This window comes from Castor canadensis, chromosome 6 (genome assembly GCF_047511655.1).
Source record: "Castor canadensis chromosome 6, mCasCan1.hap1v2, whole genome shotgun sequence".
In the NCBI taxonomy this organism is placed as follows: Eukaryota; Metazoa; Chordata; class Mammalia; order Rodentia; family Castoridae; genus Castor; species Castor canadensis.
In genome coordinates, this window is record NC_133391.1 from 16,250,395 (window position 1) to 16,275,766 (window position 25,372).

The following is a 25,372-nucleotide window of genomic DNA, read 5'->3' on the forward strand; positions in this document are numbered from 1 at the left end:
TTTGCTTAAGGGTTCACCTTGGAGCAGGGCTTCAGGGGTGTCGTCCATCCTGTGGGTAGGGCAGGTGACATCATGGCGCCAGGAAGCAGAGAGAGGGGCACAGCAAGGTGCAAGACACAGCCGCCCCAGGACACCCCAGAGCCCTGCTTCCTCCTGCCACGGGTCACCACCTGCCTCTCCCCTCCCCCAATAATGCATCAATATTGGAAATCCATAGAGATGACATTAAATTCCAGATGCGTCAAAGGATTCATCCCTTGATGGGGTCAGAGCTACAGACACCCCAGAAACGTGTGAGGCGTCTCTCAGTCCCACCAGGTTCAAAGTCAAGATGAATCACCGTGCTGAGTTCACGGTGGTGTGGCTTCAAAAGCATGCACGATTTCACGGTGACATCCTGAAAACTGACTTCTGCTCCACGCATCTCCTGATTCCCCCGCTGACACCACAGAGATGGTGCATCTGTAAATAGATCGTAGTCTGTGAGCCAAACATGGCCGACCCCCGCAGAGGAGGGCAGAGACACGTCTGCCCCTTGCTCAAGGTTTTGAAAAACCAGAGAAGCGTTTGTTGATTAACAAATTCTCATTGAGAATTTTGGCAAAGTTAGATTTTTATGGTGATTTGATGTGACCGGGGCTGAAGTCTTCATCTTCATTATCACTGAAAAAAGAGCTTCCCAGGCAGGCAGAGAAAATACAATTTACACAGCTGTGTTTAAGGAACTGCAAAAAAGAAACTGCGAGGGCTTCATGAGTTTAATTGAGGGCAGAGGAAGAGGCAACACTAGTACAATGTTTCCCAGAGCTCCTGCTGGTGGCTCACGCCTGTAATCCCAGCCACTCAGGGAGGCAGAGATCAGGAGGATCGCAGTTCGAAGCCAGCCTGGGCAAACAGCTCATGAGCCCCTATCTCGAAAAACCTTCACAAAACAGGGTGGTGGAGTGGCTCAAATGGCAGAGCGCCTGCCTAGCAAGCGTGAGTCCTGAGTTCAAACTCCACTGCTACCTAAATAAATGAAGTTAAATTAAAAAATAAAAGCACTTTTCCAAAGTCACAGTTTGTTGCATTACCTTGATATACAAAAGTGTGGAGGAAACACTGTAACGAGACCCCATTTGTTGAAAATGTCTGGAGAATGAGATGCTCTGTTTAATCCACGCTGGCCTTCCCTTCGTGGTCTGAATTGACGCCGTTCAACCAAATACCCAGGAGACAAAATAACCGTCTTTATTGGTTTGAGTTATCTTTGTAAAGCCACAGAGCTATGCACCTGGGGTGGCTGTGTGGGGACAGAGCGCCTGGCCAGGCTGTCACTGGTTTCGGGCACTTGTTCCATGGACCCCTTAGGGATTTTTTTCTATCCACGCTAAGCTAATTGGTCTTTTTTTCCTCACGTGGTGCTAGAAGAATTTGGTAGGCGGTACCTACAATCGTAAGTCAGTTCGGGAAGACACCGCATGTCTTCACTCATATGTGGGAGATGGGCTTAAAACAATTTAATCACATCATCGTGAAAGGTGGGCTGTGTGGGGCTGGGAACCAGCAGGTGGGGGAAGGGGAAAAAAGAGGGTGGGCCAAGCGTGGGGATGCACGCCTGTAATCCCAGTTGCCTAGGAGGCTGAGATCAGGAGGGTCGAGGTTTGCAGCCAGCCTGGGAAAACAGTTCGGGACCTCATTTCTACAAAATGAACCGGAGGTGTGGCTCAAGCAGTGAAGCATCAGCTTTACAAGTGCAAAGCCCTGAGTTCTAATCCCAGTCCCACCAGAAAGAAAAAAGAGGTGTTTAGGGGTATTACAGAAGTGCATTACACGAATGCCTGAAAATTTAAAACCCACCAAGATTAAAAGGGGGACAGTGATATAGATGGGGTGAATTTAATCAAAATATCTTATATGCACAATAAGACCCTCGTACAATTCACATATGCTAATTACAACAGAACAAAGATTAAAGAGTACAGTGACAGTCGTGGTGCTCTGTGACCCGTGTGAGCCAATGGGAACGCGTGGCCATGTCCGGGCAGGTCGTAAGGCTCAGCCCTCAGCACACAGCTGTGACTTGAAATCATGGTGGCAGCTGCTCTTTGCAGCCCTGGTGTCATTTGGAAGGAACTTTCTGGCCCCTGGCTCTGCGCCTCCCTCTGTGCCAGCCCAGCAAGCCGGCTCCGTTAGGAGTGAGGCCGCAGCGGGTGGGTGAAGCCTGGTGACATCTGTTGCTGTCTCATTAACGCTGTGTCCCCTGTCCTCAAGCCAGGAACCCACGGCAGGGCGTCAGAGCTGCTCCCTAAGCCCACCCAGCCAGCGGGGCTTCCACCAACCGCAATTAATCCCTGGCCTGGTTCCTTATAAATCTCTCTCTGGCAAATCAGGCCAAAGAAGCAGGCCCAGAGCGAGGGCTGTCACAGAGCACATCTGGGAAGGAACATAAGCCAGGTTCCTTCTTGTGCCACCAATCCGACACTGGTGACTCTGGTTGGTGCCATCTGTGCTCTCAGTCACTAAAAGGAATAAAGCTTAATGGGCCCGTGCAGTGGCTCTCACCTGTCCTCCACCGGCCTTTGTCTGGCAATCCAGGGCCACGGTCAACACTGGAGAGCCGCCAGCCATTCCTAGCGACTTCTGTGCTGTCTGCACAACACACTTGGGCGAAGGGTTTACTGAGCCGACGTGGGGACAGACACTTTCCCTGGACTGGGAGAGTCTGCAGATCCTCCAGGCCCAGGTCCCAACCACCTTTGCTCAAGTCTTTTCAAGGGTGTTGGCACAGAATGCCTTTGATGACACGGTGGCACTTCCATGGCCAGGTCGGCTGGCGTGCTACCCACGAAAAGAGATCCCAGTACTAGCTGACTGCCGATGGCACCCCCTAGCCCTTTTTTGCATTAGTTATTTTTCAGATGGGGTCTCACTCTTTGCCTGGACCAGCCTCTGCCTCTTACTTATCCCAGCTACGCAGGGACCACAGGCATGCACTGCACATCCAGCTTGTTGGTTGAGATGGGGTATCGCTAACTGTTTTCCCTGGGCTGGCCTGCACAGCTGGGATTATGGGCGTGAGCCACTGCGCCCGGATGAAATCATCTTTTTGTTGGGGATCGGCTGTGTCCCCCTCATAGGACTGAGGGAGCAGTGCACATAGAACACTTCTTACACCGGCGTCTGCCATGTTGATGACAAAGATGGCCACTGTCATCATCATTGTCACCAGACCCCCCTGCTGCAGACTGCCTGCTGTCTTCTGCAACCCGAGTCCGGGCCTGGCTGAGTCTGCTGGTCCCTGCCCTGCCCTCGCTCCCCTGCAGTCTGTCCCCCGGAGCACTGGACCCCAGGAGTTCCTCCCCATCTCTCAGACTCTGCTGTCACTTTGTCCCCTCTGACCCAAAGTGCCTAGGATTACAGTCCATTAGCTCACTGTACTTTCAGGAGGTGTTACTGGGTCCTCCTGCTGTCACCCTCAGGGAACTGGCTAAAATGATGTCACCCTGGGTACTGATACTGCCTGACTAACACAGCCCTTTTCTCTGATTTGGGGGGGTCTCGTGTCTTGTACTAAGAACGAAGGCAGCATGGCAGGAGCCCCAGTTAGCTTGAGAATGGTGGAAAATCCCAGACACATCGTAATTCTTGAAATAAAAACACAACAAGCCCTTCCAACAGGGATATTCAAATAGAAGAAATAGTTTTGAAACACAAGATCATATCTGAGAAATAACTGAGGCAAAAAGGGCTGGCAGAGTGGCTCAAGTGGTAGAGTGTGAGGTCCTGAGTTCAAATCCCAGTACTAGTTGAGTGCTGATGGCTCCCGTCTGTAATCCCAGGCACTTGGGAGGCTAAGATTGGGAGGTTTGTGGCTCCAGGGCTGTGTGGGGGAAAGAAAGACCCCATATCAACAGAAAAAAGCTGGGTGTGGCAGTGCATGCCTGTCATCTCAGCTATGGTGGGAAGTGTAAAGGAGGAAGCTTGTGGTCCAGGATGGACTGGGCAAAAACTGAGACCCCCATCTCCAAAATAACCAGAGCAAAAAGGGGTGGAGGTGTGGCTCTAGGGGTAGTGTGCCTGCCTTGCAAGTGTCAAGCCCTGAGTTCAAATCCCAGTGCTGCTCCCTGAAATACATCTTACCCATGAAAGTGTCACAATCTGTCAGGAGCTCACGAGTCACACTGACACTGGGAGGGAGTGCTTGGGGCACCAAACCCAGCCCATTCCAAAATAAGTGAAGACTCGGTGGGCAGAGAACAAGTTAATCACGTCTAGAGCCCAGAAAGGAACCAAAATGCAATGCAGAAAACTGCCTGAGAATGAGGGCCACCGGCTTTAGGGGGAGAAGCAGACAGAGGGGGCAGGGGGCTTGTTCCCCCACTGTGTGACAAGGACAGAAATTGTCCCATGTGCAATGAGCAGCCTGGCGAGGCTCACTGCTTGGAAGAGTGAAAAAAGGCCACATAGTTCTCTCCTGTGTCCCCACCTGGGGCTCACATGGAGCTGATGGCAGGAGTCGCCAGAGAAGGACACTCCTCACCCCAGGACCCAGGCCAAGCTGCCCAGCTCGTGTCACCACAACTATGATGGCGCCAGGATCAGCAAAATTGCAGACCAATAATCACCAGGACGAAGTGGCAGTGGCCACGGAGACGCTGAGAAATTCTGAAAAATCCGTTCACACACACACACATTTGAAATATAAATAAAATCTATCTAAAACATAAATAAGTATTTTAAATGTTGACATTTAATGTAAAAATAAGTACATACAGAAAAATATAAATAATATATTTATAAAATATAAATAACAGAAATATAATTTATAGCTTCCAAAACAAGAAAGGAAAACGGGTGCGTGGGGGGGGCTAACGCACCCAGTGGGTGTGAAAATGCAGTGTCCCGTGGTGAATGGAATATGCAAAGTATAGTACAGATAAGTCCAACAGTGTCCCCAACGAGACAGACACAGAGAAACAGAGGGACGGAGAGAGACAGAGAGAAAGAAAGAGAGAGAGAAAGAGACAGACAGAGAGAGACAAAGAGAGAGGCAGAGATGGGGAGAAGCTTATCTGTTTTTAAGACAAAAGACTCTCAGGCTGGATGTTTAAAAATCAAGCCATGCACTGCTTATTAAAACAAACCCAAGTAAAAATACACAGAAATGTTGAAAATAACAGAGTGGGACCATACGAAAGGAAAGACACGAATAAATTATGGATATTTTATAAACAAAAGCACAATAGTTTGAAGAGATGAAAGGAAGATGGATGCCTAGCTATCCTTTGAAGAAAAATTCTATGAATTATTAACCATACTTAATTAATTGGAGCTGGGCACCAGTGGTCACGCCTGTAATCCCAGCTACTCAGAAAGCAGAGATCAGGAGGATTGTGGTTCGAAGTCAGCCAGGGAAAATGTTCACGAGACCCTATCTTGAAAAAAACCTTCACAAAAAAGGGCTGGTGGAGTGGCTCAAGTGACAGAGCACCTGCCTGGCAAGCGTGAGGACCTGAGTTCAAACCCCAGTACCACCAAAGAGAAAAAAAGCAGTTAATTCCGGTTTAGTGGTCTAGGCAAGCGATTAGAGAAAGGGGCAGAGGGCGAGCCGATGGGATTCTAATGAGAAAGCGCAGAAGACAGCCAGACTCCAGCCAGAGAGCAAATGCTTGGCTAAGGTTGCAGGTGTGCCATCCCGTGTGGGTACCGGGACCCACTCACCCCACAAAATAAAGGAACAGATGCCATAAAACTCCTTGGGAGTCACAACGGCAAACAGCAAGACTCAGGGCAGGCAGGTGTAAGCCCATTTTCATTGCCATAACAAAATACCCAAGGCAAGCTACTTACGGGGAAAAAAGAGGTTTGTTTAGCTCACAGTTTTGAGGCAGAAGGGCCAAGGTTGGTGAACCCACTGGGCTGGGGTCTGAGAAGGGGCTGATGACATCACAGTGGGAACATGTGTAATAGAGAGAGAGAGAGAGAGAGAGAGAGAGAGAGCGCACACGGCAAAGTAGGACACCAGAGAAAGAGGGAGGGTGGACTTTTCCTATTGTAACAACTTTGAGACAACTAGCGAAGGGGTCACTCAAGAACTCCTTTAATCCCTTCCACGGGCAGAGAGCTGAACGACTCACAGACTCCATTCGGCCTCACCTCTTAAAGGACCCTGAGGACCGAGCTTCACACGCAGACCCCGGGGTGCAGACCCCAGCAACAGGGAGACTTGAGGGCTGCAGGAAGGGGACCTTTGTCCTGCACCTGGGACAGCGTCAGGCTGCCTGGTTCCATCCCCCATGTTGCTGGCCAGGCCTGTGTTGGATGAGTCACAAGTGGCAAATCCCCCCAGCTACAGGGTCACCTGACATTTTTTGCCCTTGTTTTCTTCTTTTTGCGGTACTGGGGTTTGAACTCAGGGTCCACACCTGGAGCCACTCCACCAGACCTTTTTTTGTGATGAGTTTTCTTGAGATAGGGTCTCGCAAACTCTGTCCCTGGCTGGCCTTGAACTGCGATCCTCCTGATCTCTGCCTCCTGAGTAAATGGGATTACAGGCGTGAGCACCGGTGCCCACCTTTCGCCCATTTCAGGGCAGCCTAACTTCCGCTGGCGAAGTGTGTAAGTCCCCTCTGCCTGGGGACATGGCTGTGGTCTGCAGCCAGCCAGGCCGACGGCCGCTGGACTTTTCCACCTGTGCCCAGAAGCTGTGGTCACCCAGAAGTCAGGAGGAGGCAGGGGCACCCCCAAACGAGGAACGGGCAGAAGACAGGGTACAAAAGCCAGCCGGCGACACCCATGGGGACGGGAGTCCAGCATGCTCAGACTTGGGCGAAGCTTCAGCTGCGAGGACGTGGTGAGCCGAGGGTTTCGAGGAATAAATGAGGAATCCTAATGCTCGGCACCCCAAAACGTACAAGTCCACTGCCACGGGCCCCGCGCATCCTTCTGGTGGCCCTGGGGTTTGAACTCAGGACCTCACGCTCGCAAGGCGGGCGCTCTACCACCGAGCCACTCCGCCAGCCCGCACAGGACCCGGGTTTAGGCGGCGTGGGCAGCGTGGGGACGGGAATCCGCCCGAGAGGGAGGGGGCACGGCTCACGCATGCGCAGAAGACACAAAGCGCCGGGAGCGCAAGGCAAGGGCCAGGAAAACCAAGGGAGGCCAGGTCCGCAGTGCTGAAGTGAACAGTGCGCTCGGAGGGGTCACCTGAGACTTCTAACATTGTCACCAACATGCACTAGTGATACCGAGGGGATTTACTGAGACATTTCCACAGACGCGTATAACGTACCCTGATTAGGTTCGCCCCACCCTCGCGCACCCTTATCCCCTCCCCCCACTTAAAACAATTACAGCAGGTTTCCCTGTTATTTTCCTATAGATAGATATCAGCCACAGTCACCGTCCCGGGTCCCCTCTCTGCGCCTACCCCTCCCACAAGCACCCACCCCTCACGGGACCTGTTCTCCAATCCTGCCCCTCCATTCTAAGTTCACGGTCCTTGTTGAGGTTTCGCCGTGGCATTTCACCCACGAGTACACCGTACTTTAATCGGATGCCCCGCCCCGCCCCTCCCCCACCCCTCCCCCACCCCTCCCCCACCCCTCCCCCACCCCTCCCCCACCCCTCCCCCACCCCCATTACTCAACCGTTTCCAGTGAGTTTGTTCTGCCCGCCATCTTCCTCCACAGATCACCGACCCCCAGGACTTCTCTTACAAGTCCTGCAGACAGAGTCCCAGCCTCTTCCTCTCAAGACAGAGTGACAGTCACTCCGACTGCACTCGTTTTTAAGGGATAACAGAAGGACAGACATGAAGTGACACTTCTCTGCTGTCCTCAGGACACAGACATGACTGGTTTGAGGACAGTGCTGTCACATAGCTGTGGAGGACGCCATGAGGACCGGGGACAGGGGAGCAGGGCCCTGGGGTGGCCCTCCTCCCTCAGGAGCAGTGGGGCCCTGAGAATGCCGGCCCTGTCAGACTGCCTTCGGGGAGCAGGGACCTTTAACTGAGGATGACCTTGAAGGGTCGCCCGGTTCAGTTTGTCGCCCTGGGGCAGGTGCATGTCCGACTTTCTGGGGACAGGCTTCTCTCCCCCAGCGTCTCCCCACAGATTCGCCATCTCCGTCCTTCACCTTTTACAGCTTTGGGGATATGGGGCCAGAGGGGACAAAGTGACAGCAGAGTCTGAGGGATGGGGAGGAACTCCTGGGGTCCAGTGCTCCGGGGGACAGAATGCAGGGGAGCGAGGGCAGGGCAGGGACCAGCAGACTCAGCCAGGCCCAGACTTGGGGTGCAGAGGACAGCAGGCAGTCTGCAGCAGGGGGGTCTGGTGACAATGATGATGACAGTGGCCATCTTTGTCATCAACATGGCAGACACCGGTGTAAGAAGTGTTCTATGTGCACTGCTCCCTCAGTCCTATGAGGGGGACACAGCCGATCCCCAACAAAAAGATGATTTCATCCGGGCGCAGTGGCTCACGCCCATAATCCCAGCTGTGCAGGCCAGCCCAGGGAAAACAGTTAGCGATACCCCATCTCAACCAACAAGCTGGATGTGCAGTGCATGCCTGTGGTCCCTGCGTAGCTGGGATAAGTAAGAGGCAGAGGCTGGTCCAGGCAAAGAGTGAGACCCCATCTGAAAAATAACTAATGCAAAAAAGGGCTGGGGAGGTGGCTCAAGTGGTAGAGGCCTGCCTAGCATGTGCAAGGCCCTGAGTTCAAATCCCAGTCCCACAAAAAGACAAGGAGCAGGGACGTGAATGTGTTCCCACAGGTCTAAGAGGCAGACCTGAAATCCAGAAGCAGCCTGCTGGCCCTGGAGCCTGTGATCTAACTGTGATGTTGTCACCCAAAAAGGAGAGGGGACGTTCCTCCGGCCAGCAGAGCAAATGTGGCAGTAACTCAGGGGACGCGCATCCCACACCCGAGCCCACGGTGCAGACGGACCCTGTCTGTAAATATGAAAAGCGACAAAACGTTCAGTGCCTGCTGTGTCTACACAGGGAGCAGGAGGGAGCGGACGGGCCACACAGAGCGGGTGACAGGTGACGGGGTGAAGCCCCCCACACGCGACGTCCATGCCAGGCTCTCACCAGCCCTGCCTCAGACGTTGCTGGAAGGGCTGAAGAACAGAGGCCCAGAGAGGCAGGGCGGTGGCTCACAGTCACACAGCACGCGCAAGGCAGGAGACCATCGGTCCCGTGCTGTCATCTGCTAGTCCACGCTGACTCGCTGAGAACTTCCGAGTATCCACCCGCCGACTCTGAGAGCTGGCCTGGAGTCAAGGTGGAATTCCTTGCAATTTACAGGAAAATGCACACAGAAACAATTAAAAAGGAAAGATAGTGCCAACGTGACAGGAAGACCAGAGGCCACAGGGAAGAATTCCCACCAGTGGCTGTGTTCCTGGGGAAAGAAACGCCACATCCACCCTCGAAGCCACAGGAAGGAAAACATGGCCCCAAAGAAGCTGGGAAGCCAAGCTAAAAGAACCCCAAATCTTTGGCCGGGCACTGGTGGTGCACGCCTGTAATCCCAGCTACTTAGGAGGCAAAGATCAGGAGGATGGTGGTTCGAAGCCAGCGGAGGCAAATAGTTTCTGAGAACCTATCTCAAAACAAAAAAAAAAATCACAAAAGGGCTGGTGTGGTGGCTCACGGAGTAGAGCGCCTGCCTAGCAAGTGTGAGGCCGTGAGTTCAAACCCCAGTGCTGCCAAAAACCAAACCATGTTGGGTTAAATGGAAGAGTTCTGAGCACGGGTCGGGAGAGAGCATGAGGTTGGGTGTGTGTGAGAGAGAGAGAGAGAGAGAAAGAGAGAGACCGAGATCACTGGAGGAAATGGGGAGGGAAAAAGGGAAAGACAGAGGAGGGAGAGAGGGAGAGGGGAAGGGAAAGAGAGAGAACAGAGAGAGAGGGAGAGGAGAGAGAGGATGTTGCAGGATATGGTAATTGGGTCACTCACACACGACTCTGTGAAAATATAAAAGGTCACCATCACCCTGGGGTGGTGACATCAACTTTTTCTTATGAAACAAAATGTGATCACTATACAAGCCACTAATGGCTTTCAAGGTCATTTACCCACAACAGCCAAAAACTTGGAACGGCCCCTTCCGTCAACAGATGAACAGCTAGCTAAACGCTGGCACGCATAGCCTGCGAAACACTACTCAGCAAGGAAAAAGACGTCGAATGTATCCCAGGCATATTACAATGAGCCAAAAAAAAGCTTACCCCAACTTACGTAGCTTTTAAATTTTTTGTGGCACTGGGGAAGGAACACAGGGCCTCACGCTACTCCGGCAACTCTCCTAAGCTATAACCCCAGTCACATTTGATATGTGACTGAAATGACAAAAAGTTTTAGAAACGGAAAATGGAATACTGGTTGCCAGGCAACAGGGATGGAGGGGCAGCAGGAGTGGGTTTGTGAAAGGGTGACAGGCAGAACCCGTGTGGGGGTGGAAGAGGTCGTTCGGAACGCTGTTGTGGAGGTGGATGTATAAAGTTACACGTGTGACAGAAAATAAAGCAGGAGCCGGGCGTGGCGGGTCACGCCTGTAATCCCAGCTACTCAGGAGGCAAAAGCAGGAGGATCGTGAGTTCGAGGCCAGACAGGAAAGAGTCTGTGAGACTCGACCTCAAAAACAAAATTTGAATAAAAGCTTCGGAGGCGCTCGGTCTGAGGCTGGCCCTGGGTGAACAGTGGGGACCCTATCTAAAACTAAAGCGAAAAAGGGCGGTGAGTGGCTCGAGTGGTAAAGCGCCCACCTAGCAAGTGCGAGGCCCTGAGTTCAAATCCCAGTCCCACCGAAAAAAACTCTGGGATCCCACGAGTCCAGAACAAAGATGATGTCGCTGGCCACCTCGTGCGGAAAAGGGACCGACCTCTGCTGACATGGCGTTGGCAACTGAAGGACTCGTCCGTCCCTTCCTCATCTGGGTCCCCTCTCCATGCCCGCTGTGCAGGGGACAGTCACAGACAGGACGACACCAAGGGATTCACAGCCATGACCCAGAGGGAGCCCCAGGAGCGCCCCAGACCTGACGGTGGCTTTGCACAGCCGGTGACACAGCCACTTTGAGTTTGGGACATTAGCCTTTTATGCCTCTGCTCAGGTGATCTCCGCCATTTGCTGAGGGCCCAGGACGCCCCACAGCACAGGTGTCACCAGGGTCCCCGCCTCACCTCCTCCCACCCTTCCTGTGCCTCAGGACCTTGGGACGCGCGGCCGCCCCAGCTGGAACTTCCTCACGGTGGCGTTTTCAGCCCTCGAGCAAAGTAGACCAAGTGCAGCAGCGTGTGGGCAGCGGCAGTTTATTTCTCACAGTCCGGAGGACAAAAGTTCAAGACCAAGGTGCCAGCCAGCCTGGTGTCCCCGAGGGCCTGGGGCCTCGAAGCTGGGGTCCTGGGCTGTCACGGGTGGAGGGGGCGAGGGGTCCCTAGATGGCTCTGAAAAGGTCACAGCTCCAAGCAGAAGGGCTCCGTCCCAAATCCTCCTCCTGCTTATGGATTTGGGGGGCATGGAACATTCAGACCACGGCAAGGGCCGAGTTCCAACATCACCTCCTCAGCCAGTGTCACTTCCCACTGTGAAAAGTCATGCGGAACCTGTCCTGATGGCTGCCACTGCACTGCCCTGGTTGATTGACTCACAGAACTCGATGCTGCCTGAATAATCTGATTTATCATCCAGTAACTGTTTTTTGGCGGTACTGGGATTTGAACTCAGAGCCTCCTGCTTGCCAGACAGGCGCTCTAGCACTTGAGAAATCCCTGCACACATTTTGGCTTTTGGGTTATTTTTCAGGTAGGGTCTCGCAGTTTTGCCCAGGGCTAGCCTGGACTGTGGTGGTCCTGCCTCTGCCTTCCGTAGAGCTGGGGTGACAGGCAGAGCCACCACACCCAGCTTGTTGGTTGAGATGGGGTCTTGAGAACTGTTTGCACAGGCTGGCTTCGTACCTCGATCCTCCTGATCGCTGCCTCCTGAGTGGCTGGGATTACAGCTTTGAGACACCATGCTTGGCCTTATTTAATGTAATGCCTGTCTGTCTCCCGCCCCTTACACTAGCATATAAATTCCACAAGAGCAACAGTCTTGTCTCTTGTTAACCCCAGCATCCACACCCTATCCAACCACGAGGTTCCAAAAGCACGTGGTGAATCACGTTATCAATTAGTCAGTCAAGAACGGGTGCCGAGATCAAACCCAGCCACAGAGGAGACCGACCAGACACATTCAGTCAAAGACAGAGTACGTCGACCCAAAATAAACCAGGATCTTCAAGGTTTTAAGAGAATCACGACTGGAAAAGGAAATAGTTCTGTTTCCAACAAAATGTGACAGCCATCTCACCAATCCCTGTACCTGCTGGACGTCAGCTTGGTCACGAGGCGGTGACAGCACTGAGATTTAACACTGCACGGTCACGGGGAAAGGGACAAAAGCACTCAGCAATCCCCCAAAGAGCCCGCATGGAGAAGGCGAAGGCCACAAATACAGACCATCAATCCTTCAATTAGTGAAAAAGTGAGCAAGGTGGTCACTGAGCACAGGGATTTTGTGATATTCACGAGAGGCTGAGAGGGGGACGTACGGAACCCTCATCTGTGGAGGAAGGATGGCCGAAGGAAACGCCCTGAAAACGGTGAACAGAAGGGAGGGACAGGAAGGGTCCCCGATCAGCGTGCAATCATGCATGGGCGACCACCAGGGAGAACCCGTGTGATCCCAAATACACCCAAAAACGCGGGCGGGGTGGGGGACGGTGCAAGTGTCTGATTCTGCATGGAGAAGAGTAACGAAGGTTTTGAGAAGGGTGGGGAGGCGGGAGGGTGATGGAGGGGGTGAAGCCCATCGTAAGCACAGACGGAAAGGCCACAGCGAAACGCCCTGTGCAACTAACACGCTAATAAAAATGTCTAAAAAGACAGAGGAAAGAATATAACTCGTCCTTCTACATTGAAAACTTGCCAATTTTGATTTTAAAACTTTAAAAAGAGCATGTGTTGCGTACAAACGCAAACACACAGTTTAAAGAAGACCCAAGCTGGGTGCAGTGGCTCACGCCTGTAATCCAAGCTACGATCATGGTTTGACGCCATCCTGGGGAAATGAGATAAGACCCTATCTCAAAAAAAAAAAAAAAAAATCATGGTCCAAGGCCAGCCCTGGACAAAAGGGCTACAAAAACCTAAAAGCAAAAGGACCGGGGGTGTGGCTCCAGTGGTAGAGGGCTTGAGTTCAAAGCCCAGTCCCAGCAAAGATTTTTAAAAAGGGAAATCAAAATCTCAATCATAATATCAAAAAATAGGAAAAGTAGACAGACTTGCCACAGCCCAACGTGCGGGGCTGGACCTGGTGCCTGGCTGAGAGGCTGGCAGCGTGGCTATGGTCACCACCGTATCTGCCCTGCTGTGTCCCTGACATGACATCGACAGAGCCCTGTCGGTGGTGCCTGGTTGGGGGACAGGTCCCTGAGCAGGGGAGCAGCGCCCATCTTGTGATGAGAAGGGCTTCATCTGCCTGACCCCAAGGGTCCCCACCAGCCTTCAGCCCGACTTGTGTCTTTCTGTTTTCTCTAAACCATAACAAATGCAGAACAAGATCTGACCCCAGACATCGGTCTGAACCTTCCTTCCCTTTCTCCTGTCTGTCATTTATGTAACTTACAATGACAATGTGACACCTTACGGTCAACATATCTGCTTGCGAACACTTGAGGACAAGCCAAGGAGTAAAAGAAAAAGACTTTAAATAAAACTTGGGATCCCAGAAACCTGGAAGGAAGAGACAGGACCATCACAGTTTGAGGTCAGCCTGGGCAAAAAGCAGGGAGACCTCAACTCAACCAATAAGCCAGGCATGGTGAACATACCTGTAATCTCAGCTACATGGAAATTGTAGGTAGGACGATCACAGTCCAGGCTGGCCTGCAAAAAAGCTCAAGGCCCTGAGTTCAAACCCCAAGACCACCCAAAACACTGCTCACTGGTCAAAGTCATGAATTGACTTCAAAGGGATTTTAAAATGACCTTTAATTTTTTTCTAATTTTGTGACTTTGAGATTGGTCCACTTTATCAAAAAATAAAGCAGACCACATGACCCCACTGTAGGAATTTAAAAAATACACACTATATAAAGAAAAACCTCTCTCATTCCAGTGAGTAATAACAAGTCTCGTCAGATTTACTGCAAGTTCTCCAGGATTTTTCTGAGAATACAAGCGGATATTTAAGAGAGATACAGCGGAAGCGTGGGACCCGGCCAGCGCAAATGAGTACGTCACGGAAGCCGCAGCCGTGGAGGTGCGCCACGGATCCAGCCTCTCTCCACTCTCCCACCAGGAAGAGGTTATTCTTAAGCACGGAGCCATGTTCCATCTGAATGGCTGCACTTCTGTAAGCCCCTGATTGACTTTACGCAATAACCCTAGACATGGAACTGTTCTTAATTATAGGGTTTAGACATGCGAACCTTTGTGGCTGAGCATCACCAGACAGCTTTGCACAATTTACAGCCCTGTACCCGGGCTGTACATGTCCCTCTTCTGGGGAAGGGCAGTGCTAGGATTTGAACTCAGGACTTCACGCTCCCTAGGCAGGCGCTCCAACCCCCTGAGCCATGTCTCCAGTGTTTTGCTCTGGTTATTTTGGAGACAGGGTCTCGTTTTTTTTCCCACACTGGCCTGGACTGTGATCCTCCTATTTTCAGCTTCTTGCCATCACTGGGATGGCAGGCACACACCACCATGCCCAGCTATTGGTTGAGATGGGGTCTCCCAAGCTTTTTTGCCCAGGCTGGCCTGGAACCACCATCCTCCTGAACTTAGCCCCCCCAGGAAGTCAGGAGTACAGGCCTGAGCCAAAGGTGCCCAGGAGAAAGCTCTTTAAATGTAATGATTTATGAGTTTATCATTCTTCCATTGCTTTGATGCCCAGAGGATATTTCTGTTAAAAAAAAAAAAAGAAAATTCCTCAGACTAATTAAACTTTGGAGTTTATCTGAGCAAAGACAAACAAAATGAAACATGATCTATGAATCAGGAGACTCCCACGATGACAGCAGGTGCCAAAAACTACAGCCAACTGGAGACAGTCGTCCATCAGACTCTGTGTAGAAAAACAGAAACTGGCTAAGCTGTCAGTCCACGAGTCAGTCAGTTACAGCTTAATTAGATAACTGGTGACAGGGCTCCTACAACTACCAAGACAGACAGACAGACTGTCTGTCTGTAGACAGGTAGATGGGTAGATAGACAGACAGACAGACAGGTAAATAGATAGGTAGAGAGAAAATTGATGGACAGACAGATAATAAACAGATGAATAAGTAGGTGGATAGATAAATGAAGAGATACATTGACAGATGGATAGATAAAGAGAAACTCAAAACCCCAAATTACCAAGCCTAGAAGGAAGCCAAGGTCACAGTCACCCCAGTAAATCTGACTGGCTAGCCTGCCTCAAATAGCAATCTCCTTAACTATGGGTCCAGGCACAGTGGTGCACCCCTTTAATTCCACCTACTCCAGAGACAGAAGTAGGAGGATCTCGTTCTGCAGCCAGCCAAGGCAAAAGCAGGAGCCCCTGACTGAGAAAGGCAAACCGAAGCAAAAAGGGCTGAGAGTGAGGTTCAAACAGTAGAGCGCCTGCCTAGCAATCATTACGCCCTGAGTTCAAACCCCAGTACTGCCAAAAAAAAAAAAAAAATCCTACCAGTCTTGTGGCAGTCCATCTTGAGTCACCTGGGGACCGTGGAGACCCAGAGTGCCAGGATTTGTGACTCAGCGGGCCTGCGTGTGCCTGGGAGCCTGCCTTTCTAGCAAGTCCTGGCCATCCTATTCCCACTGGTCCAGGGACCCCACAGTGAACCCCGCTGTCAACTGGATCGCCTCCAGATCTGTATTTCACACTCGGTCAAGTCACTTCAGGGACTGGGGAGCTCGCTATCACCTTAGCAGGGTGGCGATGGGCGTTTAGGTTTCATTAGCCAAAGAACAGGAGAGTGGCACATGGACAAAAGATTGTGGGACAGCCATCCAGCTGGTGCCACGTGTGCGTGTCATGTGGAAGATCTGCTCCAGAGGAAGCTCCCTTAGGAAGGAGGAGAACATCTTGACGGGAGGCCAGGCAGGGAGTCAGGACCCAATGGCTGGTGCATGCCTGTAATCCCAGCACCTGGGAGGCTGAGAAAGGAGGACCACAAGCTCCAGGCCAGCCTGGGCCGCACAGCGAGATCCTGTGTCCGAACAAAAGTTTCACGAGGCGTTGTTTGCTATGGGAAGTCTTTAATTGGATTTTAGAAACTCAGGGCTGAACACCCACGGAGGACCAGACACCATGGGCCTGACGCTCAGGTCATTTGGGGAAGGAAGCTGTATCTGTAGCTGGCTGCATTCTGACGTCACCAATACCAAATTCCTACAAAGAGCCATAATTTTGAAACTAATATTTTTGGAAAAAATAGTCATTTTTCCCAAATCCCCTTGGATTTTATTTTACCCTTGGCAATGTGGGTTAGAACTCAAATTCCTGACCCACAGCTGCTGTGTGAAACAGTCAATGTTAATTGTGGCTTTCTATCCCTAAAGTTTGGTATGATGCATTTGGCAGCTACAGAGCAGGTGCTGAAACTGCTTTTGCTGAAAACCACTGACTCCATGGATTAACTAAAAACGGGACAAGCTTGACATCCTGGCGCCATTTTGCATCTGTGTTTGCTCTGAGCCCTTCACCTTGCAGCCACCTTGGATTCCAGGAAGGACAGGACTGCTGGGTGACTTGTTTACATGGAGGGATGCAGGAAATTGGGCCCAGGGAAGGGAATGTCACAGACCACAGGACAGACCACCTGCCAGGACGTGATGACTTGTTTATCCTGACCACGTGGCTCCCCTCAAGTGATGACAGTGATGACAACTTCTCTAGATCCCTGCTCAAACCGGACTGAGATCCTCAACAGCCAGGCTGTCCCTGTGCCTGACACTTTACATAGATGTCACCCCTCCCATAATTCTTTTTCTATTGAAACCCAAAGCTCACCTATCATCCCAAACATGGGTTGAAATGCTGTCTTGTCTTTTCCCATGGCTGCCGTACCTTCTAACAGCCTCCTGTCTCTGCCCCTCACCACCACCCGCCTCTCTCTCCGACGCACGGGCAAGTGGCCAGACCTGACATCAGGAGGTCATGAACACGTCCATGGAAACCTGACTGTCTCTTACCTGGGACCATCCCCTGTCCTGGGCCCAGTGAGGCACACCTGTAATCCTAGCTACTCAGGAGGCAGAGATCAGGAGGATCACGGTTCACAGCTAATAGTTTGCAAGACCTTATCTTGAAAATACCCAAGACAAAACAGGGCTGGTGGAGTGGCTCAAGTGGTACAGCGCCTGCCTAGCAAGCATGAGGCCCTGAGTTCAAATCCTAGTGCCACCCAGCAGCTTCCAATCCCAGGATCCCCTGACTGGGTAGTAGAGGCAGACAGCTGCCTTCTCTCTCCCTTTCTTACTCTATCTTCAACCACAGTGGTGACCAGATGTACACATGCAGGTGCAGGTACACACACACACACACACACACACACACACACACACACACACACGCAGAGCTTTCGCTTAATCCCGGAAAACCACTCCAGCATTGGGCGTGTGAACTTTTTTTTTGCAGCAAGGACTGGATGCTATGGACGCCATTCAGTGGTGGTTCTGGCTGTGAATTGCAGGCAGTGTGGGGGAAGAAGGGGAGACTGAGGACACAGTTCTGTCCTTGCTTGCTGAGTGACACACGTCCGGGTGCTCCAGCATTCACTTGAATACTTCAGGATAGACCCCCCCCTTTCCTCTTTCTTTCCTGCATCCTGCCTTGTCATCCCGGGTGAGGAGGGAGGTCTTTGGTAAGATGGAAACAGAGGCTTTGTGAGTCTCAATTCCAGACGATGGAGAGTAAGAAAAACTTCATGGCTGTCCCGTGAAGGCCTCTGAGGAAGGTACAGACTGCTACCCACACTCCATCCTCTCTGGTATCGGGTCAGGACAAGTGCTTGGAGCGTGGGGGGCCTTGGGGTCTTGGTCAAGGCTAAAGGTGACATTCCTAGGACCCGAGGGAGAGACCAGGGAGGACAGTAACCCAAAGATGCCCATCCAGAGTGGGCTCAAAGATGACTCAGTGGTGTGTCTCCATCCTCCTACCTCTGCTTTCTTTCTTCTTTCTGCCAGGTGACTCGTCTGTCTGCCTTTCCAACTATGGAGAGGTAACCGGAGGGCCCCGTCACCCGTGGTTAGTAGGGTCACTTCCCTGTCCTAACATCAGTTTGCAGAGACCGTGCTCCCCAGCCAACCATCAGCACTGTGAACTGAAAGTCCTGCCTTCTCTCCCAGCGCAGGACGCCCTGCAGGGTGACAGTCAGCCTGTCCCCTGCTCATTCTCATTCACACAGCCTCCTTCCATGAGCTCGTCCCTGCCTGTGACCTCGCCTTGCAGCTCTGAGGAACCCTAAATGTGGGTGCCACCCCGGCCCCCGCTGTGCTTAGACACCCCTCTGTCGCTGGGTCCTACCCACCGCATGTCGGGCTTAGAACCCAATGGGACAGTTGTGTCTGACGCCCTGTGATCTGATTTCTGTCTAGAACGGCAAGTTGGCAAGTTTGAAAGTCGTCCCTTTTCTTTGCTGGGGTCCTAAGAGCACTCAGCTCACGGGTTCCCACGCCCTTCCCCGCAAACTCTCGCTGGGCCGGGCTTGGAGGGCTCGCCTGCGTCCTTGGCACTTCATCCCACCTGTATTTCAGGGTTCAAAGCAGGTGTCCCCATTTGCTAGAGACTTAGCAGAGCCCTCAACACCTGGGTTTCTTCTTCTTCTTCTTCCTTGAATTTCTGTCCATTTTCTTGGGAAAAACGAGGTACCGGGAGCCTGGATGCGCAACGGGAAAGCGAGCGGCATCAACACTGGGCCCCGAGGACGCCACAGCTGTGGCTGCCGCACTCACTGATTAATTCTTTGTAACTGGGTCCCCAGCCAAATCCTTTAACAGCCCGGGCGGAGTCGTCACTGGCCGTGTAAAACCCACAATGACTGATCGGGGACAGGACATGTACCCAGACTGTACTCACCAGTCACTGACCATGTGAGGTGAATACCAGAACCAGACAGGAGACAACGCCAACCACCATCCTTACCGACGTATTTTTACTCAAGAAAATAACCACATCAAGAAATTCAAGGAACCATGTTGTTCGAGTGGTATCCCCTGCCTAACCAGTAATTCAATTGCACTTGACTTATTAGACTTGAATTAAAAAAGAAATAAAGATCAAGAAGCCCCTCCCCCAAGTTCTGTAACCATGTGTGAAATAATAGTCACCTTTCAAAATTAGAACATGGGTACAAAAATGACTCAGCAGCGCTGGGATAATTCGAATGCAGGCCCTGATAGAAAAAACGGCCCTTTGATGAGCGCGCTGGTGACAAAGTCTCAGATAAAACCTTTTTTTGGCGTTTTAAGGACTAGAGTGCTGTTGGAATCCAGACCCACGAGGCCACCACGCAGAGACTGGACCTTTTGTTCACAGGTCCCAGTGTGGACCACGACTTAGACCTCCAACTCAAAACGCATGTCACCCCAGCCCAGAAGAGGCTGCGTTCTGTGCAGAAGCTCTGGAATTCAAACTTCAGTGAGTGCAGACACAAGCACTGCGACACCACAAGGTGCAAGTGTTACCTGCCAGAATATGCTGTCTATCGCGTTGCCCAGAAACCCATCGCGACCTTCTGAAGACACCAGCTTGGGCCCAAGAATCGTCATGAACTCATCAAAGTCCACCTGGCCATCACCTGGATGAACAAAATAGAAAAATGAATGCAGAAGGGGCTGAACTTGACCTCCGATAGCCAACGCATTGAGCAGCTTGTGATTTTTCTCCTTGGTGTGGCCTCGATGAAAGGGAAAGAGTTGGTTTCATGGCTAGAAATTGTTCGGCATTTTCTCTTCCTTTTTTCCCTGGTGGTGGTGGTATTGAGTTTGAACTCAGAGCCTTGCACTTGGCAGGCAGGTGCTCTACCACTTGAGCCATGTCCCCAGCCCTTTTTGCTTTAGTTATTTTTTTAAATAGGGTCTTGCATTTTTGATCTGGCTGGCTTGGACTGTGATCCTCCCAATCTCCACTTCCTGAGTAGCTGGGATTATAGACATGCACCACCACTCCCAGCCTTATTCCTAAAACACCAAAGGTACCTGGCACCTATTAGTATATCTGAGATGACATATTCCCAACCACGTGTCAGTAAAGGCACATGCCTCACAGCGTCATTTTTGTCAACAACGGGTCACACACACAACGGTGGTCTCATGAAATGAGAGGGGAGGTGAAAAAGTCCTATCGCCTAGTGACATGACAATGTCATCAAGCCTGCTGCCCTGCCTGCCCTGAAGAAACAGACCGACATAATTATGTACGGTGCACAACACTTGACAGTAACAAGCTTCTGCTGCCAGGCGTGGTGGTGCACACCTGTAATCACAGCACTCAGGAGGCTGAGGCAGGAGGACCTCAAAGCTCAAAGTCAGCTTCTGCTCCATAGCAAAACCCCTGTCCCCAAAATCCAATACAACAACAAAAAACCCCAAGGCACCAACAACTGCACTGGTTTATGTATTTACTATGCTATATTTATATATTTAGCTTTATTTTATTTTTGTCATTACTGGGGTTTGAACTTAGGGCTTTGAGCTTGCTAGGCAGGAACTCTTACCGCTTGAAACGAGCCTCCAGTGTCCTGTGTGCTCTGGTCATTTTGGAGATGGTCTTTTTTTTTTTTTTTACCTGGGATGGTCTGGACTGAAATCCTCCTAGTTGTGCTTCCCCAAGTAGCTGGGATGACAGGTGTGCACCACCACGCCAAGCTTTTTTCCACCGAGATGGGGTCTCGTGGACTTCTCCCCCCACTCTGAGCTGGCCTCAAACTGTGATCCTCCCCATCTCAGCCTCCCAAATAGCTGGGATGACAGGCACCAGTGCCTGGCTCTTATCATTATCTTAGAGTGAACCTCTTATATATTTAAAGTTGACTACAATACTTGCACCACGTTAAGCAGTGGCATGTCCATGTGTTGCACGGTGACCATGTGTCTTGACACATCTTTGTTTCTGACACTTGATTTACTCTTGTGAGGTTTTGCTCACCAGGGCCCCAGGAGCAACAGATTCTCCATGCACACTAACCACTCCAGTGTGCAGCAGCTCTGCCTCTGGGTTTGACCGTGATGCTCTGGGGCGAAACTGCTTAGTGACGCGATCCTTGGAGTCCGTCCACATCGGGCAGTGCACAGCTGTAATTCTATCAAAACACTCAAGCAGCACTCCCACTTAACATGACCACACCCTACACCTGCTCACCCAGGACCTCAAATTACCCAGCTACAACGAGAGAGGTGGCAGCTGTGACCACCAAGTCACTATTCCAATGGCTAGTTCCCTCTGTGACAAACACAAGAGGATGCTTCCCAGAACCAATGCCAGCTGGGATGCTGGTGGAGCATAGCTCCCTGTGTGCCATCTTCCCCAAAGCAAGCCTGACCATGCCTGGTGACCCTCACTGGCAAAAAATGGGGACACCATCTTGGCCTAGCATTCAAGTTTCCCTGTGTCTTTTGTGCCCTCTGTGCCCCACCTTTGCCTTTGTGGGGGGGCCTTCCCTTGCTTGGTGAGCACCAGGTGTTTTTTGGGGCAGAGTTGAAACAGTACCTTCTGTTATTTTTTTCTGAGCCTTTGTCTCACTCGGCAGCATTAGTCAAACTTTCTTTAGGGCCCCCTGGTAAGTTTACTGTACTATATATTATGTCATTACATATGATATGATACGATATGATATATTGTCATCACTGTGACGTATTTAACTATGGAACTCACCACCTTGTACTCCAGCTGCTGATTTTCACATCTGTCTCCCATTGGGACTGTGGATTCCGCAAGCTTGGGAACCAGATCTGGAATGTCACTGTATATTTAGCATCCTGATAGACACTGGCTATGACATGTAGAATGAAAGAATAATGAATAACGTACTGGGATTTGATTTGAACTCAGGGCCTCACGCTTGCTAGGCAGGCGCTCTACCACTTGAGCCACTCCGCCAGCCCCTTTTGTGTTGGGTATTTTTAAGACAGGGTCTCACTTTATGGAGGCTGATCCTCCCTCTTGTGCTTCCCATGTAGCTGGTGATGGGTATGAGCCACTGTGCCTAGCCACTGACTGGGACGGGGATCAGGAGTTTTTGGCCAGGGCTGGCTTCAAATGTCAATCACTCTGATCGCCACCTCTTAAGCAGCTAGGACCCGATGGTTTCTTTTTGCTGTTGTTCAATTTGACATCTGATTCTCCATGGTCAGCCGGAGCTGAGGAAGGGTGGACTTAGTGACCTTCGCAGGTGAACTTGAGCAGCATTTGCACTCTCCGAGAACTGCCCGGACGTCAGCCCAGGTGTCTGCATGTGAGTTTGCCAAAATGTGGCCACATACATCAACCGCCTCTCAGTGCGTCCCAGCCTGTGTCACCGAGATGCCAGTCACCCAGGACAGATAGTCTGGGAACAGATCCCAGTGTGCGCGGAACTTTGGAGGACATTAGGGAGGCGTGGAGAGTCTGTGGGGAAGGGAAGACCAGACCGTGAAGGACCAAGAGGAGTCGCTTTCTCTATCACCACTCAGCAAGATAAAGAATCCAGAAGTCCACCGACGTTGGTAAGTCTAGATGATCGATCTCGATCTCTCTCTCTCTCTCTCTCTCTTTCTCTCTCTCTCTCTCTCTGCACCCCTCAGCTCCCCACGCCAGCTCTAGAGCACTGCAGGGTTGGATGTCCCCGAAACGTCACAGAAGACGGAATGCCTTCTCATGTGACAGCAGCACCTGGGAGGGGGTGGAAAGGACTCGTAGGGCCAAATGTCCTCAGGAACTACAATGGCCTGGGGTCTTCCAGGACCGCGCTACGAAACACGCACACGCTATGTCCGGGCCACTGTCATTTCGCGTGGGTATGGCCACTAGGGAGCACGTGTTGTCAGACTCCTGTGGGATGGCGAGTAGAAGCAGAGGGAGAGGGAGGGAAAAGCAGCAGAGGAAGAGGGAGATGAGGATGGGGAGGGAGAAGAGAAAGAGGAGGAGAAGGAAGAGAAGGCGGAGAAAAGAGGAAGGAGAAGGGGGAAGAAGGAAGAGGAGGAGGAGGAGAAGGAAGAGGAGGAGGAGGAAAAATGGAAGAAGAGAAAGATGAAGATGGAGGAGGAGGAATAAAACAGAGGAGGAAGAAGGGAAGAAGAAGGGGAAGAGAAGGAAGGGGAGAAGGAGGAAAAGGGGGTAAGTGGAAGAGGAAGAGGAAGAAGGAGGGGGAGAAGAAGAGAAAGGGGAAGGAGAAGCCCTCTGTCCAACCCTGTCAGCTAGAGACTGAGTTAATAATTAGCCCTTCCCATGCGATGAAGCTTCCATAAAAGAAAAAAAATCCTAACGTCCAGGGTTCAGAGAGCTTCTGGGCTGGGGACACCTGGAGGTGCCGGGAGCGGACATCCCTCATTCCCGTCCTTTACCCATGGTATCCCTCCCACCCGTCATCTCTTTAACATAGACCAGTAATCACAGATGACCCCTGTCCTCGGCTCTCGAGCAGATGCCTGAACCTGGCGAGGGTGGCAGTGTGGACCCAGGTCTTTGCCTGCAGGAGCCAATGCTAACCCCAAGGGACAGTGACGGAACTGACTGCAGGACATCCCTTCAGTGTCTGCAGGGAATCGGGGAATTTTAGTGAGAAGGAAAAAGCCACCACTGTGACCAGAAGTACTGAGTGTCACTGATAAGAGTTCAGAGAAAAAATTTTTTAAAATTTCACAACTAGAATCTCAGGCGTAGGTTTTACAGCAAAGCCCTGCGATGGTTTCCATCTCAAGTGTCCACACAGGCTCACGTGTTAAGGCGAGGTCCCCAGCACGCTACAGAGAGGTGATTGGGTCCTGAAGGCTCTGACCTCATTGATTGGTTGATCCACTGATGACATCATAGTTGAGGGGAGGACCGGGAGGCGGGGCCTGGCCGGAGGAAGTGCGTCACTGGGGGCGTGACTTGGAGGGGTATATCTTGTCCCGGCCCCTTGCGCCTTGGCGCTCTGCTTCTTGACTACCAGGAGGTGAGCGGCTTTGCTCCCCGTGCCCTTCCGCCATGCTACTCTGCCTCACCTTAGGCCCAAAGCAATGGAGCCAAAGGACCACAGGCTGAAAGCACGAGCCAGAGTAAATCCTGTATTCAAGTGGTTTTTCTCAGGTACCTATCACAGTGATGAAAAGTGACTAATACAGTCCCATAACCTAAGATCCATTCCCAGGCAGAGAGAGGTAAGGCCTGGTTAGCCTGACAGTGATGGTGACATCCAGCACTAGTCACTCACAAAGTGCTGGACATTGATTAAAGAAATGTCATATACAGTCATCTCTCAGTTTCTGCAGAGCGTTGGCTCCAGGACCCCTGAGACACTGAGATCCCCACCATCGTGTCCTTTTTGTAAACTGGAATATTCAAAGCCAGTCCGGGCTTAGCAAGACACTGTCTCAAAAAAAAAAAAAAACAATTAGGCATGGTGGTGCATGCCTGTAATCCCAGCCACCACAAAGGCAGAGGCAGGAGGATCCTGAGTTTGAAGCCAGCATGGACAAGGTTAAGAAAACCCTGACTCAGAATCAAAATGAAGGCTGGATGTGGGGGCTCCTGCCTGTAGTCCTAGTTACTGGGAGGTGAAGATGGGCAGGATCCATGGTTTGAGGCCAGCCCAGGCAAGAAGTTCTCAGGACTCCCCATCTCAACCAAAATGGCTAGGTGTGCTGGCGTCACCCCGGAAAGCAGGGAAGCACAAATAGGAGGATTGCAGTCCGGGGCAGCCTGGACATACAGTGAGACCCTATCTCAAAAATAACCAACACAAAAAGAACGAGGAGAGTGGCTCAAGCAGTGGACCAACTGCCTAGCACGTGCGAGACCTTGAGTTCAAACCCCAGTGCTGTAATAAACAAAAACTAAAAGATAAACAGGCATAATGTTTGCACGTAACCTTCACACACCTTCCTTATGCTTTTCATCTGCATAAATGACTTACAACATCCAAGGCAATGACATTTCTAAACAAATTCTTGTTTATAATCCAAGGTCCTATGTGTTTGGGATGGGGCGAGTCTCATTTCATGAATATTCTTGGTGTACGGTTTGTTGACTGGGGAGGTAGAACCCATGGATGCAGAGCACTCACTGCACCCATGTAGCCAAGTGTCCCAGAAGCTGCTTCCACAGGTGGGGAAACTGAGGCACAGCGAAGGTGAGCAGCCTGCAGACGCTTATGCAGGGAGCAGAG

General features: G+C 51.4%; 1 protein-coding gene across 1 annotated transcript in view; it reads right to left on the bottom strand.

Moving 5' to 3' along the window:
* Caln1 (calneuron 1) overlaps positions 1-25,372 on the bottom strand; it is a 306,904-nt gene that overhangs the window by 107,124 nt on the left and 174,408 nt on the right. The window contains exon 4 of the mRNA XM_074075771.1: positions 19,713-19,825. Within this exon, the coding sequence (XP_073931872.1) occupies positions 19,713-19,825 (113 nt within the window). The remainder of the gene's footprint in view (positions 1-19,712; positions 19,826-25,372) is intronic.